We start from the raw sequence: 18273 nt of genomic DNA, 5'->3' as shown, positions 1-18273 counted from the left end.
AGGGGACTTACAGCAGCACGAGCTATTTCACTTTGTGAGGGTCTGAGTAGGTCTGAGTGTCAGAAGTGATTGCACGTGTGTTTGGCATGAGAAAAAGAAGACAGTAAAGCAAGGCGGAAGAAAAAGGGAAATCAAGTGTAGTGGGAGCTTATGAACAAAAGTGTCTTCTAGTAGAAAGATGACCACATTAGAACACCAATTTGGGACCTTGTACACTTAAAAAAAACCTTTAGTCAAGTACTAACTTTTATGTGGCATCAGTGGTGACAAAGGATCACACAGAAAAACAGTTGATGTCACTGTCGGACCTATGTGCTGTTGAACAATACCACAATGTTCAAAAGAATAGCTTTCATTTAGAGGGAACACAGTGTCCAAATACCATTCATGACAAAGTTAAAAAAAATCATTTAAGCTGGGAGAGGATGGCAGCAAACTATTGCTACCAGCTTCTTCCAGTTAAGATGGATTAAACGTCTAACATTGTAAATGGCAGGCAAGTGTGAAAAGAAACGGTGAATATGCTTACACTTGTATAGCCCCTTTCAACATCCTAGGTACTCATAGTTAACACCAAATCCCCGTTTAACTACTCATGACACAACATCATCACCAACTCAGGGTCCAGTTTCTTGCTCAAGGATTCTAGGATGAGGTCATCAGGGCGGGGAACCCAAATTATCTGGGTCCATTTTACTTTTGGTTTCATTTGAAGGGATCATTCTGTCTCACAATCAGGCCTGCCACAATTAATCAACTGTTCAACTAACCAAATAGCAAATGAACTGACAAATACTTTGATATTCGATTAATTAGAGACATTGCTATTCATCAAATTATTTTTGTGCCTTTCAGTAGTAAATATAGGTCCATATAATTGTTTCTCTTTTGTTCAATGTAGGTTCTAACTTACCAAAATAGGGGGGCATCATCTTACTTTAACCTTACTTTGCATCCCTCCCCTACGCAAGTAAGATTGATTGGATAAATCAGTGGGATTTATGTGAAAATAGGAGCAATGCCAATCAGCACTGTGAGAGCGTGTGTTTTTAGTTTGTGCCAGCGGATGTGAGCACCAATGTGTGTGTATTTGTGCAAGAGAGTACTGGGTTGACAGCTGGGCTTGTTCAAGAGGCTTACTGAGCATTCTGCCTGTTTGGGAATCAAAAACCTGTGTCAACAGCATCGTACAAAGGATGTAAACAGCCAGAGTCAACATGCATTAGTTCATATATGACTGCTGGGAGCCTCTTTTGAATAAAGAAGCATTAGAGACAAAGGAATTTTCAGATCATAATTGCATTGGTCTTAGGTCAAAATGGTAAATGACTTAGAGAGAGTATGTGTAGAAGCTGTGGGGTTAGTATCAAATGTGTGTGTGTCTGTGAGAAGCGTGAAGCGTGTCAGTCCATCAGCATGTCGGCATCACAGCTCTTCACTAAGTCCCAGATTAACAGTGACAGGCAGAGATCCCTCTAATTATCTCTTCCTGGACCACATGCAAATGGGAAAGACGAAGCGAGCCATGCGATTTGCCAACCAGGCTTGGACACTACAGACAGTCTAATGAGCATGATGACACGATACAACCTCGTGATGTACCAAAACAGAGTGCTGCTATCTCATGAACTCACAGAATTCAAGTGCACGAAGTGACCATGAGAGATAAATTATTGGAATTAGGGGATTATACAGGGCGACAAAAAAGGGAGCTTTTTACCAATCCAATAAAACCAAGTATAATGTAAGAAGCATGTTTTCTCAATAGTAAATAAAACCTTTACATTGCATGTTTTCCATTTAAGAAACAATTATGTAATTGTGTTTAAATTCACATTCTTGAGTCAGGATCATCCTATGCTAAACCATTCTTAAAACAATCTGTTGAGATTCCTCATTGACCATGGTTATTAAATGGCAGAGTTTACCAACTCAAGGGTTTAGTAAAAAAGCATTGGTCTATTCCAGTTAATTAGACTCAAATATGATCATTGGCAGTTTCAAATGGATTAGATTTGAGAAAAACACATACATTCTTTGTTCTGTGGTTCAGAACAGTGTCATTTCTAAAAAGAATAAATCTACAACACCTTCCCCTCTCAGTATATTTGCGGTGCCTTGGGACTTGCCATTTTTAATCAGAAACTAGTGGCTTTTTAGTGGCTTGTTCCTGTTCCATTCGGCATTTGTATTCATCCTTTGAGGGCTTTGCAGTAGATTAAATGGCATTTTCATTTAGCTATGATGGTACACAGTCTCTCACCCAAGCAATTCATCCAGCTACACTTCCATGAAAATTGAACTACCCAGTGGTGGCTATTCATTTTCTAAATATCAGTGTATTTACACCGATTGACAACAACAACAAAATAGTATAAGTCTCCAACGCCAAGTTAGATCATTTTTTTCAAGTACCTGCCAGCCTCAAAGCTAATAGCGAATGGTAGACATTGGATGAAGATTTTCAGGTTAAAGCAGAATACTAGCAACATGACTTCCCCATTAAGTCTCAAACTGACATATATAGAGCACAATGACCCGGAAAACAAGCTGATAAATCATAGCTCTACCTGGGTTAATGTTAACTTTTTTTTCCATGTTCAAATCCATTGAGCAAAGGCATTGCCTAGTAGCGGGCAAAAATAAAGTGGCAGACCTTTTTACTCATACGGTGGCCACAGATGAAAAATATTTGTGCGACAAAGGGACCGAAGGCAATGCAATGGTGAACACTCATGACAAATGCTTCTTGTCTCCATAATGGTTTGACCATGACCAATCTCGTCGAAGACAGATTTTCTTTGACCCAAAAGCTCATTTTTAAAGGGTCAAACCAAATATTTCAAATAGTGGGCCTTATGTCAGACATGAGAAGTTGTAAGGAGGTTGTGAAATGTCTGACAAAAAAAATAAATAAGAAAGTTGGATACAGACGCATAGAAAGTGCAGCCTCCTCCTGTCTGACTGACAGTTGACTCTGCTGGATGTGACTTTCACAGTCTGCTGGTGGTTTGTGTGGAAGCCATCACATCTGTGACTGGCCATATGATTAATGAGCCTCTCAGACTGTCTGTGTAGCTTGAGGAGGGGCCATGGCCTTATCCCAGGGATGGTTGATTTATTCGCCTTTGAAGCAAACCTCTGAATATTAGAGCCGAACATCCACGGACACATGTACTCCCGCTATGACGCGAGTAATGCGGAAGTTGTTGCGGCGCCAACGTGTACATGCGAAGGTTTGTCAAGCTCGCCTGCATTTTTTTGAATCTAATGAAAACCTCAATGTGACAATATAGTATAGGGATGCTAAAATACACAATGCATGTATTAGCGAATAAGCGAGCAGACTAAAAATGCACTCTGACTCCATCATCACCAACTCACATTCCCAACTGTCCACACGGCTATGGATGACACAAAAACAAGGCCATCCTCAATGACACCATTTTTTTTCTGAAAAGTCGATTAAATTCCTGCTCTTGCAAGAATGAGAGGCAGATTATGGCTATTTGTTTCTTTGACAGACATACAACTTTTGGCTAACCTTTAAACTGTTTAAACCTAACATGCAGCAAACCAACTGTATACAGTCGCATAACACAAGCAATTGACTCATTCATCACTATCGACAGTGATGGACATCAAATACGTTTCAACTGGTAAGTCCAGCATAGAGTCATTATGTGAACAGCTATTGATGTGCTAGGTGTCCAATTTGATTTGTTGTCTGGCAGCAATCAAATGTTATCTGCAAACCCCTCCAGTGAAATGGAAATCCATTGCTTGCAATAGCACCAAAGTGTTAAAAAGTTTGTTACATTTGGTGGTTTTAATGCAAAAATCTGAGAAGCTCTCGCTGTACTTCTGTTATAAATAAATAAATGTATATGTGTATGAAATTGAGGGCAGGAGGCACACACCCCGATCATTTGAAGCATAAAGTCAGTTAAACCAGACAAAGAGTGCCACCCCAGGTTGAACAGCATCCACCGAAATACGAACACTTTGACATATTTGTTTTTATTTTGTTCCCTGAAAAAAGTCCCCACCATATGGTAGAGTCCTGGAACAGATGGTGGCTGCCCACCTCCTGAAAGCACAAACGTCTATCGTGGCAATTTAAGGATCTGCTCAAGCACGAGAACACCACACATTGGCATTTTACTATCAAACGACTATTGTTATGGCACTGAGTGGCAACAGCAAGGTTAAGACAATGAAGTATTGATTTTGTATGTGTTTAGAATGGTGAAGGTGTGGAGTAAAATGATCTCTACACTTAAAAATACAAAATATTTACTAAAGTGGATCATGCATGACAACAATACAAACAAATTTTGTCTATTGCCTCAGGGAGGTGTCTGAAAGGTCAAACTTGGACGTCCTTGAGTAAAATAAAGTGCCTATGATGGAGTGGATAAGATGCACTTTGACACATGTAGCATCATCAATCATTGCTGGCTAATTCTTATCAACGACAACCCTAACCCTTTGGCACACAAAGCCAACGTGGTTAAAGTCACCTTGACATTGGAAAACCTCTCGTACCCAAGAATACACTTTCGATTCAAGTAGATTATTATTTTTTTTTTTTGCAGGAATTCACAGAAATTTGTCAATACAAGGCCTTCGGGTTAGCCGCTTCAACTAAATAACTTTATTTTTCCCTTTACCGTATGGCTACAAGTGTTCCCTGAAGAAAATATGTTATTGGTGTAGTTGAAAAGAAGCTATTCATAAAAGTTGAGTCACTTTAGAACCAATGTTTTCATCTTAACAAAAGAGGACATGGTGGTGTGCAGAGTTTTTCAATTAACACACAGAAAACCTGCAATTTGCACAAGGTTGTAAACCAAGAGCAAATGTTATTGATTTGAACCACTTCCTGATTCAAGTTAAATCATTGTGAAAGAAATGAGCAATTGTATATGACACGGAAAGATATGGCTCTGATTCTTTGAATTGCTCAATTTAGTTATGTCCAAGGACCTTTGGCTATCTGTAAAAAATGTAAAAATTGAATTACCAACTAACTTTTATCGGTAACACTAAAGTAACTGTCCAGAACCTGGGAAAAAAATAATTGATTTGCTTTTCTAAATCTAAAGCACATCAAATGATCTAATGTCAGTAAAGTACATAAACAGTGAATCATGCCAAAAAGGGCAGAAAAACTAATTTATTTGAAACATCATTGCCCCAAAAATTAATAACTTCTTCCGTTTCATGACAAACCTATTATCCTGTATACATTATTATCCCTGTATTTGTTTTTGAGTTTTCATGAACAAAAACATACAGACATACAAACATACCCTCAACTGCATACATTTGCCTTTGTAAATTTCTTCACTTGACAGATATACTTCGACCTTGTTATAGTCATTACAAAATAGTAAAGAGAGATATGACTTGCTCTGCTGTGTGCTGCACAAAGAGTAAACACTGGACAAGCAATGGAGGAAAATCATCATAATATGTATGTCTGTAATGCATTCATATCTGATTACAGTCAGTGTTCCTCAGTAAGCCACTTGGGCACTTGGGAAGCCAAGAGAACAACCATTTTTCGAGGGAACACACGATCATAGTAAGTTAGTCCACCCACAAACCATCTATCTACACATTAATGCAGGTCAGCCCAGTCAGCTGAGCTACCCTGGGAGGTCCTGGGGTGGTATTAATCAGTCTAGTTTCTGCTGAAAAGCTCAATCTAGAAATGATGGATGAGCCATCATGCTGAAGGAACTGAAGTGACGGCTGACAAAGAAGGACACACATACACCTGAATAAATCCACAACCGTTTCTGTCTAACCCTGATGCTACACCTTCAAGGTAGTGAGGGGGAAGCGTGCACACGAGTGTGGACGAGAGTATTCGTGTATGGACGGATAAGTGTCGCAGCATGTGTCTTGCTCTGCTAATGAAGTCATCTGAACAGTGATTTAACGGCCCCGGTATAAAAGCCTCCCGCTCTTAACTCATAGCCTTGCTCTATTAGAATGTGATATAAACTCCGGGCACAATAACTGTCCTGCCACTGTAACAAAATATAGGAGGCCACCGGCCAATGAGCCACACTGCCAAGTCATACAGTCTAGGGAGAAAATTATTAACTCCGTACAGGAAAGTCATTCAAGGTGACTAAAACTTGTAAGATGGACAATATAAAGCACTGGCAGATGGACTATTCTCACAGAATATCAAATGTGTTTAGGGAATCACATGTGGGAGCAAACCAGAGTACTCAAAGAAACACATTGGGCACAAATATGTGACTATCAGAAACAGCATTTGTTGTGAAGACTCCTGAACACACAACCAAGGGTAGTTGAGCCAGCATTTAAATAAGAGCATTCTTATGTTTTGCAATAAACAGTGAATCATCTGACACCAACGCACTATCCCACAAATATCATTTGCTTTGGTCGGCTTTTGGAGTCAGAGACTTTTCAAGCTTATATGACACCCACTATGAAAACTATCTTCCATGCTCTTTGAGAGCATCTGAGCAAGAATCCAAATCATTCTCTAAATCCTCCAAGGAATCTGCACTTATGGCCCAACAAAGACAGACTAATGATGAAAATGACAGCATCAAAGGCACTGTTTATATAGTGAAATTAGCCCAAGTTGAATAACCTTTAACCCACCCCACCGTACGCTTATGCCTCATCGTACTTTGGCTGCCATTCTCACCCACTCATGTCAATGTATATGGAAGCCTCTGTTTATGAACATACTTGAGTTCCACTGAACAAATGGAGATGGCCCGGTGCGTGAGTGGTTAGCGTGTCGGCTTCACAGTTCTGGGGTCGAGAGTATGATCCCAGGTGGTTACTCACTGTAGGTAGTTTGCATGTTCTCTCTGGGTTTGTGTGGGATTTTCCCCTCCTTGTGTCCAAAGTTGGCTGGGATAGGCAACAGCCCCCAGTGTTACTCTTGTGTGGATGAGCATTTCAGAAAATGAATGAACAAATGGAGTTACTAGTTAACATTGAGGAAAATAGACTACACGGCAAAGTAGAATGTCATTGTGTGTGTGTGTGTGGGTGTGTGTGCGTACGTGTGTGTGTGGGTGTGTGTGCGTACGTGTGTGTGTGGGTGTGTGTGCGTACGTGTGTGTGTGGGTGTGTGTTTGTATGGATGTCTGCTTGTGCAAGTGTGTCGAAGGCAGCACAGCCACAAGAAGACAAAGCTCATCACAACACAGCGGAGCTGCACACTTCACCCTTATTAGACCTGTGTCCTTGGCAGATGCAGAGCTTGCCCTTTGTTATGAAGGTGTGTGTATGTGTGTTTTACAATGGTGGTGATTGAACGTAGGCGTGGAGACAAGGTGGAGTAGCCCCATGGCTCCATGATCGCTGGCAATCTGACAGCTGAGAATGGAGAACAGGGAACAGCCTGAAGTATGGCCATCTAATATGTGTCACATACCTGCATAAATATGTATGCCCGTTTCAGAGCGAGAACACGAGCGGACAAGGTGGGTAAGGTGGATAGGACACCATCAGTGGACTTTGGATGAAGTCAGATCACACCAAAATAGTTTGAGAGGTTATGATGGCTTGTCACGTTTTCGGCATCTCATACACTTAAGTTTGCTTTGCCAAGTTAGGGTTTTGAAGGTATAACCATAATCAAATGTTATGTTATGAGTGTGTAAGTGGGTGGTTAACTCATTCTGTACAATTGATGGTGATAGGCGCTAATCCATTTTGACAGAGAGGACTAAGCGTACAAATGTTCTCTGTCAACCCTCCCAATTAAAATGCTACGCCTTTATCGCTATCAATGCCATTGAAACATGATCATTCACTTCCAGTTCTCTTAGTTTGAATAGATTATAATTGTATCACTACCAATGGCAGCAAATGAGTTCAACTGTATGACAACACAACATAGAACTGAAGTAAACAAATGTGTACTTGTGGAATCAGCCTACCTGTTGGCCAGCAGATTTTTGAAGGTAACGTTACACATGTTCCGATATGACGGCAGCAACCTTTGCCAGTCCCATTTCCACTCAATCAATGTACTCTGTAGATAAATACATACAAAATGATGTTACATATGATGAAATTTTGAGGAAATAAGGTCAAAGCTCATAATAGCCCCAAAAAGAATTTGGCGAGAACACAAGAAAGAATGACGGGCTTAATATCAATCTTGCTTGAAACGGAAGAGGTGATTACATTTTGGGGGAATGAAGTCAAAAGTCACAGGGCTCAGAAAAATAACTTGTGTCACACTTAACGGGGTGCACACTAACAAATATGACAAAGCGTTTTATGTGGTTGCTTTGGCGAAAGTCTGCTCCTTCAGAGTCATCTTCTAAGTTTTATATTTGGTTTAGTTTTGTTTATGTAAAAAAGGAGAAAAATCAGTCAATTGTCTTTTCTTTAAAAAGTAATAATTTATGAATTAAAAAACTGTAAATATTATTTGTATTTGTTTGAAAGAAAACATGACCGTGAATATCTTTTTATTTCTGTACCAATTTTACTTTGATGATAAACATGCACAATTTCCTTATGCTGGCGACACAAATTGATGTGACGTGCCAGAATTGACTCCCAGACTTTGAGTTTTACACCTATACTTTAGACATTTTCTTTTAAAAAAAGGAGAATTATTGTATAAATCCATAATATAGAATTTCATAAAAATGTTAATGTGTATATGCTATATTCTAAAACAATGGTGGGCAAACTATTCCACAAAGGGCAACAGTGGTTTTCATTCCAACCCATAACCCACAATAAGGACACCTTTTCACCAATCAGATTTCCTACAAACAGTGGATTACAGTCAAGTGGTTGTTGTTTTCCGCAAAAATCTCATTGGTTAAAATGTTTGTGTTGGATCGGTTGGAAAAAAAACCTGAACCCACAGCGGTCCCCGAGGACCTGTTTGCCCACCCCTGTTAAAAGCAACACGACATCACCTATTCTTCTCTTCTCTTTTACTACCATACTTGGCACAAGATTAGGGAAGCAAGTAAAAAACAGTAACTCGTTTGCCAAAATGTCACTCCCAACAGCAGGCTGAGCTTTATTGACAGAAGGAGGAGAACTCTATTCATCCATCCTTTTTGATCATTCTTCAAGTGAGATTGATGGATAAAACTTTGCTCCCTACTGCCTCTACTCCATTTGATAAACTACATCGCCGTCAAAAGTGGAGAAGTCTTTTTAATCAGTCTCTTAATAAGATGGTTCTATGCAAAGCTCTTCGGGTTCCCGAAATTAGCTGAAAAACAGGGCAATATATTGAAGGATACAAACAGCTGTGACAAAATTATAAAGGCCCAAAGTACATGATAATAATATGATAGTTCCATTGAAATTAATAGATGGCCAACGTCTCTGAACAGGGAGATGACTCACTCCCAGCCTCTGCTAGTTCAAATGCATTAGACATATATCGCCATCAATAGCAGCCAAGAGTTAATTGGCATTGCAATTAGCCTACGGAAAAACCTGTAAAATCACTTTGGTTAGTTTAGACAATATTTTTAATGATTAAAACCATTAAAAATATATTAGTTCCTGTATATTCTATCTTATTAAATATGTTAACACATTTCCTCAAAAAGTAAAAAAAAAATAAACAGATTAAAAATAAACACAACCCAATTATGGCCCCCAATAACACAAAATAGAGGTTTTGTATTTTATTTAACATAATTTCATACCAATAGGATGCAACACCTGAAAGGGTGATTGTTCTTGCTTTTATACCGTGTTTCTTCCATGGCTTCAGTCCATTTTTTAAGAGTTTACACCCACATTCTGTTGACATTCACGTCAGGCCTTTCCTCTGTATAGCTCTAATCTGTATTGAGAGTGTTTTTTAGGGTTGAAAGCACTATGAGCACACGGAAGTCAGCTGCCTCGCCACTCGTCTGGGATGTTTTGAATAGACTTACCGTAATGCTTGGAATATGCGGGGAGGCTATTTTTAGGATGAACATTTGCATGGTTGATTGCAATAAGTAGCGTGTCGCCAAGAAATGAAACCAGTCAGTCAAGCGGTGAGGGTCATACAAAATATTAAATTTAGTGCATTGGATGCCCCGTCCATTTTAGAGAACATTTTGTACATTTAGGTGTGAAAATACCATAGTTGTATTCAACAGTTTTTAAAATATTGTCAGCCAGTGACATTACAGGTCCAACTGAGATAAATGGCTGTAAAAGTTAATGTCACACAGCCTTTGACGGCGTGAATGATCAATCTATTTTGACTGGGGCTAGTAGCAATCAATCGCTACCTTACGCCACAAAATGGATTGGGTGTCTAGCGTCGTCAATGGTAGCCAATCCGTTACTAAATGAAGTCCCTATACATCCCTATAAAGGGTTAAAAGAAAAAGAAAACTAAATCCACATACTAACCTGATTGAGCTTCTGTTTTCCAAGTCGGTCAAACTGATCGAGCGGGTTGAATTTGGTGTTGCGGACACACTTGCTCACGTCGAAGCTCACCAAGAAGGGAGCAACACAGGGCAAGTCTGATTTCCCACTGAATTTAGACATGAGCAAATTCTGTGGAAGACACAGAAGTCCAGACATCACAAAGAGGACAAAAATACAGCACTACAGTAGTGTTGAAAAGAAACAAAAATATATGTGAAAGTTATATGGTGCGAAAGTAGTTAAGATTCGTTTATATCCAGTTGTGAATTGGGCATTCTCATCTGTCACTGACATAGCTTCTTAAACTCATATCCCTCTGCCTCAGCCCCGGCTCTGAGTGTCCCTGACCTGCCTGTTCTTGTCTCAGCCTTGGCTAAGTGGAAGTGCTCCAGCCATCGTTGGTATCCCGTTCACATTTTATCACATTTTGATGCAGAGTTATTGCTGTTTATAGAATCCATCAACAACAGCCAAATGTACATGCCACGTGTTCTTGCTGTTTCAAGACCCATCCTTATAGACAATCTATTGTAAACTATATGGCAAGTGTAACTATGCGCTTGCCAGTCATTGAAGGCCACTTCCTTCATATAACTATCTGAGGATTAAATTGCTATTTGTCTTTGTCATAAGTCACTCTAGTTATGAGTTTACTAGTAAAAGAGTGGAGAATATTAGAGACAAATCAATACAAGAACACATTGTTTTAAGGTCTACAACTTTGGCTCCAATAAAACAACAACAATCAGTCCATTACTATTGTTCTTTTGCTTGTTAAATGAGCGACAGTGTGAATATGAGTGTGAAAGTGTGGCCTTGTTGAAATGTGTTTTGTGACTGACGTGATATCAGTGCAGAGAGTAATCTGTAGTTCTCCAGGCCCTTGAGTTTTGACAAAGATAGTTAGATTGAAAATCAACCACTCTTTTTTTGGCTTGTCTGATTTACTTGTCTTTGGACGCGAATGGACAGTTTTCACAAAATACTAAGGTTTCATCAAAGTGTTCAGCATTCAATTTAAAGATTTCTGGGACCTCTAGCTTTGTGAATGGGAATAATGTCTTGACCCCAAACTGACACTTCTCAGTCTTTTTTTAATGTAAAAAAAAAAATAAAAAAAAAAAATATATATATATATATATATATATAATTTTTAAATCTAATGACATTGACAAGAGGAAAGAAAAAATGTGATCTAAATTTGAATACTATGAAGAATCAAAAGGAAACTAAAATGTGAGGAAAGCCTTTAATTTCCATTACAGGAGGCTAGTGTAATACATATGGAATCCCTGCAGGGAAACACCCTTCAGGTCAACCGAACAACAGACCAGCATGTACCCACAAGGATGCCTGCTCCTTCTCCAAAACTCAGGGCCTGGAGCCAGCAGCCACCTAACATGCTGGGGGGGAAAGTGCTTCCCTACCTCATTGCCTTGGATGATATGATGGATGTGCCTCAGGTAGTCACTGCCCCCTGCTTTGTGGCAGACCTCCAGCAGCATCAGGCCCATTTTCTGCTCGGTCAGTTCTGCTGCAGCCCCTAGCATGCTGAGAAGGGAAAAATAGGAAGCTTACAGTTTTGTATTTTAACCCACTGTCTGCCATTGTCTGCAGTAAATGTCCAATACATTTTGAAAGCTGATCTTTCCCGACAAGAATCTCATAGTCAAAATGGATTAGACGTCTAGCGCCCTCAGTGGTCAGTGCAAAAAAATATTAGCGAGGTGACAGCATTTATTTGCAACCTTTTTGATATGAGGCAGAAATTTTGAGTGAAGGATGTCAACGCACTAAAAGTGATTTGTGCTTTTCTTCAGCATGTCCTGCATGTGTGTGTGTAATTGTGTGTCAAGGTCCTCACGCGTGTATGGTCATGCAGCCCTGACAAATGCCCCCATCATTTTCCTAGCCTTCTTATACAGATGGATATCCCGGTACCGTCCATCAAACCTTCTCCGTGGCATACACTTCCTGTCATTGTTCTGTCCCCACTTTGTAATTATAAGGATGCACGAATGGTGCAGTCTGTCAGCCAGTCATTGGCTACTTGACATTGAGGGTGGCATAGTAAGAAGGGCTCCGTCCCGTCCTGCCCGCACACCTCCTCATTCTTTCGCCCGCCATCCCCAGCGGTCGTGTTGTCTGGGACGGCGCCCGCACATCCGTGTCAGCACCTGTGTGGTGTATCCTTTCCTGTCCATCACTGTGCAGGTGAAGCACATGATTGGATTCAGTCAGCGGGGTGATTAATGAGAGCCCCTCCGGATTTGGGACAGCCTATCAATCATGTCATTAGGGCCAATGTGCCCTGAAAGACGCAGACCTCCGCCAAGGAATAACTGCATTCATCTTCATCTGTGTATGCATCCCGTCAGCTTGGCCAGGGTCACCATGATGGAGAACAATAATCTTCTACTCTACAAATTATTTTGCAAAGACAAGGTGGGTGACTAGAGAAAGGGACTCTGGTTAAGATGGCAAAGAAAAGCTTTAAACGATTACGAGTGAGTATGTGAGTGAAGTTGAAAAGAGGTGGAGCTCGCATCTGCCACACACAGAGGCTGTCTCTTTTTCGGACAATGTGATTGTTTACAAGGCGGGCGTCACTTCTCTGTGAAGGTTATTTTAATGAATAGTAATGATCTCACTGAACGTCTCAGACAGGTAATAGATAATAACTCTTCCTTTTCCCCATCAACTATTCCAGTACAATTGCTACCACACGCAAATTATGATCCAGAAGAATTTAATTTAAAACATACAACATTAACACATTTACTGCCATTGAAGGGGCTAAACTTCAAATTTATTGAAAATGGTATCATGTCAATAATGTTTCTAAAACACTCAGAGGATAAAAAGAGTTATCAATTAACTCTTTGCCAGCCATCAGGATTCAAATGATTTGAACATCTATCAATGTCAAAAGCACTGAAACATGATAGTTTTCTTTCTCAAACCTAGAACATGGATGAGACTAAGATTGCTATTTAATAGGGTAAGGGTCAATTTTGAGTAATTAAACACACACACACACACACACACACACACAGCAACTATCGCAATTATGTCACATCTGCATTATCTGCAATATTTGAGGGATTATGCTACTCTACTAACAAATTGTGATGTCCAAATAGTTTGATGCCAAAATTCAATTATTACTATTTTTATTCTTCTACACGGCCCAGAAAAAGGGCTCAAGTTCCCAACAACTTGTTTTTGTTGTTGTTCTTCTTCTTGGAGAGGGCATTAATTAATATTGCTTTGAATGTTTAATGTTTCAGTGCCATTAACAGAGCCGGACATCAAATCGCTTTTCACCAGGAGAGATGGAAGCGAATGGACGTCTAGTACTGTGAATGGCAGACAATCCGTTAAATTAGAACCCTATAAACTTCACTGGTTCAATGTCAAAAATGTCCATTAAACAGCCCCCTTCATTGACTACCAGGTTTCAACTGCAATCTTATTTTAAATACATCACATATAATGTCTAGTGGAAAAATCATTCGTTATGCCAAATTATATGACCCTCTGTGAATATTCAACATTTGCCACCCATGTGATGGATGACACTATCCTGTATGCATGAGCATGTTCACATTAGAGAACATTAATGCCACTTTGACCTTGACCTAGGTGTTAATTCCTCATGTTGACCCCTCACCTGTTTTTGCAGAGTTTGCGGGCCTTTTGCAGCTGCATGTTCATCCACTTTGGTCTTTTTTCCTCAAGAGCTTGCAGCACATTGTGTACAATGGCTTTGGGAACACCCTGAAATATTCATGAGGAAAAAAACACATACCCATTGTTTTTTGTTGTTAACACAATCATTTTACTTTGTATTACCCTTTTTGGTAATTGAATTAACTTATTTGCTGGAATTGAAAGTGAACAGTGTCCAATTTATGAGAAGTGGGAGGTGCTAGCAGGGAACAAATACAAGTAGGCACCTGGAAATGTTTGCATTTTGTTATTTTGTGATTTCCAATTATTGTAGATCAGGAGACATACCTACTTAAAATAACAATAAAATACTTCTGTTCATTTATCCATGCAATTCAATGAACCGTTAGTTCTCCTGAAGAGTGACCAAGTATGATAGGATTAGAAATAGGATGTTAGAATTTGATTTTGTTATGTTTTTTTTTCCCCCGTGTGACCTATCCCATGTGGCCTGGATGGGGAAACACTGCTATTATTGTTTGTTTCTCAGGGCTTATAATTTTTCCTCCTGTTTATTTATCATTACTTTTCCTAGGGTAAGGTTTAGATTAGGTGTTGTCTTTTTTTATTTTCGTAATAAAAAAAAAATATATTTTTTTATTCTAATTTATGGTGTAGTGTTATTATTGTTACTCTAGTGCAGTTAATATTTATTTTTAATACAATATATAGTACTCAATACATTATTTATCATTTTTTTAAGCACTGATAATTTAGGGCTATACATGGCTAATAAACATGACTTGATTTCTACTGCCGTCAATGGCAACCAGTGAGGTTAACGTATGTTTGTGTCAATGTGTCCCTAATCACCAAGCAAACTCTCAAAGAAGTTAGCAAAATACAGTATCGTAAATTGAATAACCATTAGGAACACCCATCACAGAGACTACCATTCCCTTTAGAATTAACTAGCCCTGAACAACGATCATTAAGTATAAAGCAATGATATATTACCCACTTCTGTGAAGAAGAATCTCATTATAAATCTATTATTCACACCTTTACCTTCTGTTTAATCCCAATTGAAGCCTGTAGACATTCAGCCAACAGGACCAGGCGGTCCTTGGCCTGACAGTTCAAGGCCAGCCCACTGATTTCTTCAAGTGCGCACGGGTGCCTGAGACTGTGGATAAGGCAATTGAAGAGGGACCAGAGCAACAAGCCCATGGAGCGCAGTTGTCGGTCGTGCTGTGAAAGGTGCTTCTCAGCCACTTGGAAAAGATAACGGATGGAAAGGGGCAAGGACGCTACAGCCAGCGGCAGATGAGTGAAAATGAAGGACACTGCTTGAATAGCGAGTGATATCACAGCTGTGGGGGGAATGTATACATGTGATATTTAATTAGTAATCACTTGAAAACCAGTGGTATCATTTGCTGCTTACTGTTATAAGAAGCAGTCGAGCTTGCTTCAGCTTCCACTGGGGTGTAGTTCCAGCTTTTGGGCACTTTAGTCAGGATACTTTCTGGAACACATCTTGTTCCTTCTGAGGCTTGCCAGTCAGTTACCATAGTAACCAGGTGTGTCACGATGGTGTTAGTCGACTTGGTGACAATTACTCGAATAAGCTCCACCACAATGGGCACTTCCTCTGTTGTTTCTGGGGAAAGCAAGACATTTAGGTTTATTTAACTCTTAGGCTACCATTTGTAATAGAAGGGGTGGCAGCGATTTAGTGCCATTTACTGCTAAAAAAAGGTTCCGATGTTTGACAGCTTCTCTCAATGCCTATGGATTTGACACTTATCGTCAATTGCAGTCATTGTTGAGCCAAGCGAACAGGCAATATGGCACGTTAGCTGGATTTTGCTTTATGTTAGCTACCATAAATTTACCTTTGTAAGCCACTGCATGGCTTTACAGGCTTTGTCTCCTGCGGTTTATCTGTATATTCTTATGATTTAGACACTGATTCAATTTTTTTTCTGAATCTGAATACTTCACATTGTTGAATAAATTTTAAGATTGTGCTACTGACAGTTGGGTTGTTAATCATAAATACTATCTTTGTGTTTACTAAAAACTCTTTAGTAGTTCAACCGGTAGTGAATCACCTAACCATGGCTGGTTGTGACCAATCCGTTAGGTAGAGAAGGCCCCTCTGGCTCAAAAGGAGGAGATCCTGGGAGGAGGTAACAACCAACACCCTCGACACTAGGCCCAGGGATTAGAAGCTCCACCAGTCCAACAGGAGGAGGCCATAGAGCCCCAAATCCTTACGCCTGTCCCACCGCCGATACACTGCCTACAGTCGGGACCTTCCAAGTCCGCATAGCCAAGGCAGGATGAAGAGTTTTCTCAAACAGTCTACTATTGAGACCAAAAGCAGGACTGCTGCAATCTCACCCTGTACCATTCTACGGGAGACAGTTGTAATGACAACAAACCAACAAGGGAAAATAGCCTTGAATAGAAACACATGAATCACAATTAGAATTTGTTGGAATGTTTTAAGTATGAATAGCTTTTATTTTGCAAAAAAATCCAATGGAAACAGATACAGCCTTCAAGGACCTCACCATTAAACAAAAAGTGCGTCTTAATTACAAGTAGACCAAATTTGACTATAATTTCATTTTGAACTGATTTGAAAAATAACTTCCTACGAAGCTGGATTGAAGGGTTACACTAAAGATTTGTTGAAATTATGATTGCAAAAAAAAGTACTATATACATGCATATGCATGTACTATATACATGCATTTACTCTCTTGAAATTTAACATCGAAAAAATTTGACCTCAGGGCTTACTTCCCACATGGTTTCACACAGCATTGGCATTATGACAAGTATTGTGAGTCCATTGGGAGAGTCCACTTCATTATTATATCACAACTTTACTTTGGACATAAATGCCAAATGTAGGGATTAGATTGCTGATATATTCAGCTAAACCGTCTGTAATAAAGCAAGTAATAACCGCTCACATTCAGATGTTTTCAATCAATTTCAGTGTCCCGACAGTGAAAGTCCTAGTACCCTCTCAAGGTGCCGTACAGTACGTCTTCCAATGCTCTGCCCTTTCATATCCGGCTCATATTGATAGCCGCGAACCTACTGTGCGCGTGAAGTTGTATGGCAGCCATAAATTTCCCATAGCAGCCGCCATAGAAGCAAAGGCTATGGGACAGATAAAGTATGCCGGCAGTATTGGAAGTGCTGTGAAATCTTATGGGACGTCTAACAAATGTGCGACCTCAGACCTACAGAAAAAGACTGGAGCGGAACACAAAATGATATAGCTGTTTGACGAGGCACCGCTCCAAGGCAGGTGAGACCTAGGTCTATTTTTCAAAGTCACTTGATTTTCACATTTTGCAAAGCTGCCTCTCGGATCGACTCGCGTATTGATTGGAAACCACTTGCAGCTACAGTGAGTGATATAAGTAAGAACTATGTGACTGACCTGTAACATGACTGTGGCAATAGACAAATCTGCCAATGTGAATTTATATCATTGGTTTCCTTTGACGGCGATAGACGTCTGATCCATTTCAACAAGGAGCAGTTAGCACCAAATAATCGACCGTCGCCCTTCCAGTCAAAATGAATTGGTTGTCTATTACCATCAATGGTAGCGAAATGTGATCAATCTCACATTTTAATCCATCTGTATGGAGTTTGCATGTTCTCCCTGGGCCTGCGTGGGTTTTCTCAGGGTACTCCGGTTTCCTCCCACATTCCAAAGACATGCATGGTAGGCTGATTGGACACTCTAATTCCCCGCTGCATATTTAGAACCATTGAAAATGGAGCCGTGGAAGGACAAACTCTCAGAAATATTAGAACATAAGCAAAGTGATAAACTTGCTTTTGCAAACACAAGTTGTTTCCCATTCTGAAAGCCTTGAGAATGGTGTTTTCCGGACCAGAAAACCGAGCAGGACACTAATGTCAACATTAAGGTCAACAATGTCTCTACTTCATCAACTAGCAAAATATTTGTCAATTCCTTTGTTAATAATTAGTTGATCCACCGTGGCAGCCCCAGTTGGCAAACAATGTTCTTCCGAAGAAAACCAGAACTACTAGGTAGCTCATAACTAAAATCATTTTGACATTCCTGTTTAAGGATATGGTCAAGTTTGTCAGAGTCATCTTTTACAGGGCACA

At 39.8% G+C, this 18273-nt stretch overlaps 1 protein-coding gene across 3 annotated transcripts in view; it reads right to left on the bottom strand.

Annotated features, from left to right (window-relative positions):
• The window catches only part of LOC144195673 (uncharacterized protein KIAA0825-like), a 112399-nt gene that overhangs the window by 51226 nt on the left and 42900 nt on the right, over positions 1 to 18273 (bottom strand). For all 3 annotated transcript variants that reach the window (XM_077715471.1, XM_077715473.1, XM_077715472.1), the window contains 6 exons: positions 15545 to 15760; positions 15166 to 15470; positions 14099 to 14205; positions 11853 to 11976; positions 10405 to 10554; positions 7950 to 8044 (listed from right to left, as the gene is read on the bottom strand). In XM_077715471.1, coding sequence (XP_077571597.1) covers positions 7950 to 8044; positions 10405 to 10554; positions 11853 to 11976; positions 14099 to 14205; positions 15166 to 15470; positions 15545 to 15760 — 997 coding nt within the window. The remainder of the gene's footprint in view (positions 1 to 7949; positions 8045 to 10404; positions 10555 to 11852; positions 11977 to 14098; positions 14206 to 15165; positions 15471 to 15544; positions 15761 to 18273) is intronic.

Source organism: Stigmatopora nigra, chromosome 4, assembly GCF_051989575.1.
Source record: "Stigmatopora nigra isolate UIUO_SnigA chromosome 4, RoL_Snig_1.1, whole genome shotgun sequence".
NCBI classification, from domain to species: Eukaryota; Metazoa; Chordata; class Actinopteri; order Syngnathiformes; family Syngnathidae; genus Stigmatopora; species Stigmatopora nigra.
The sequence above is the reverse complement of the archived record's forward strand: the minus strand, read 5'-3'. Positions and strand labels throughout refer to the sequence as shown.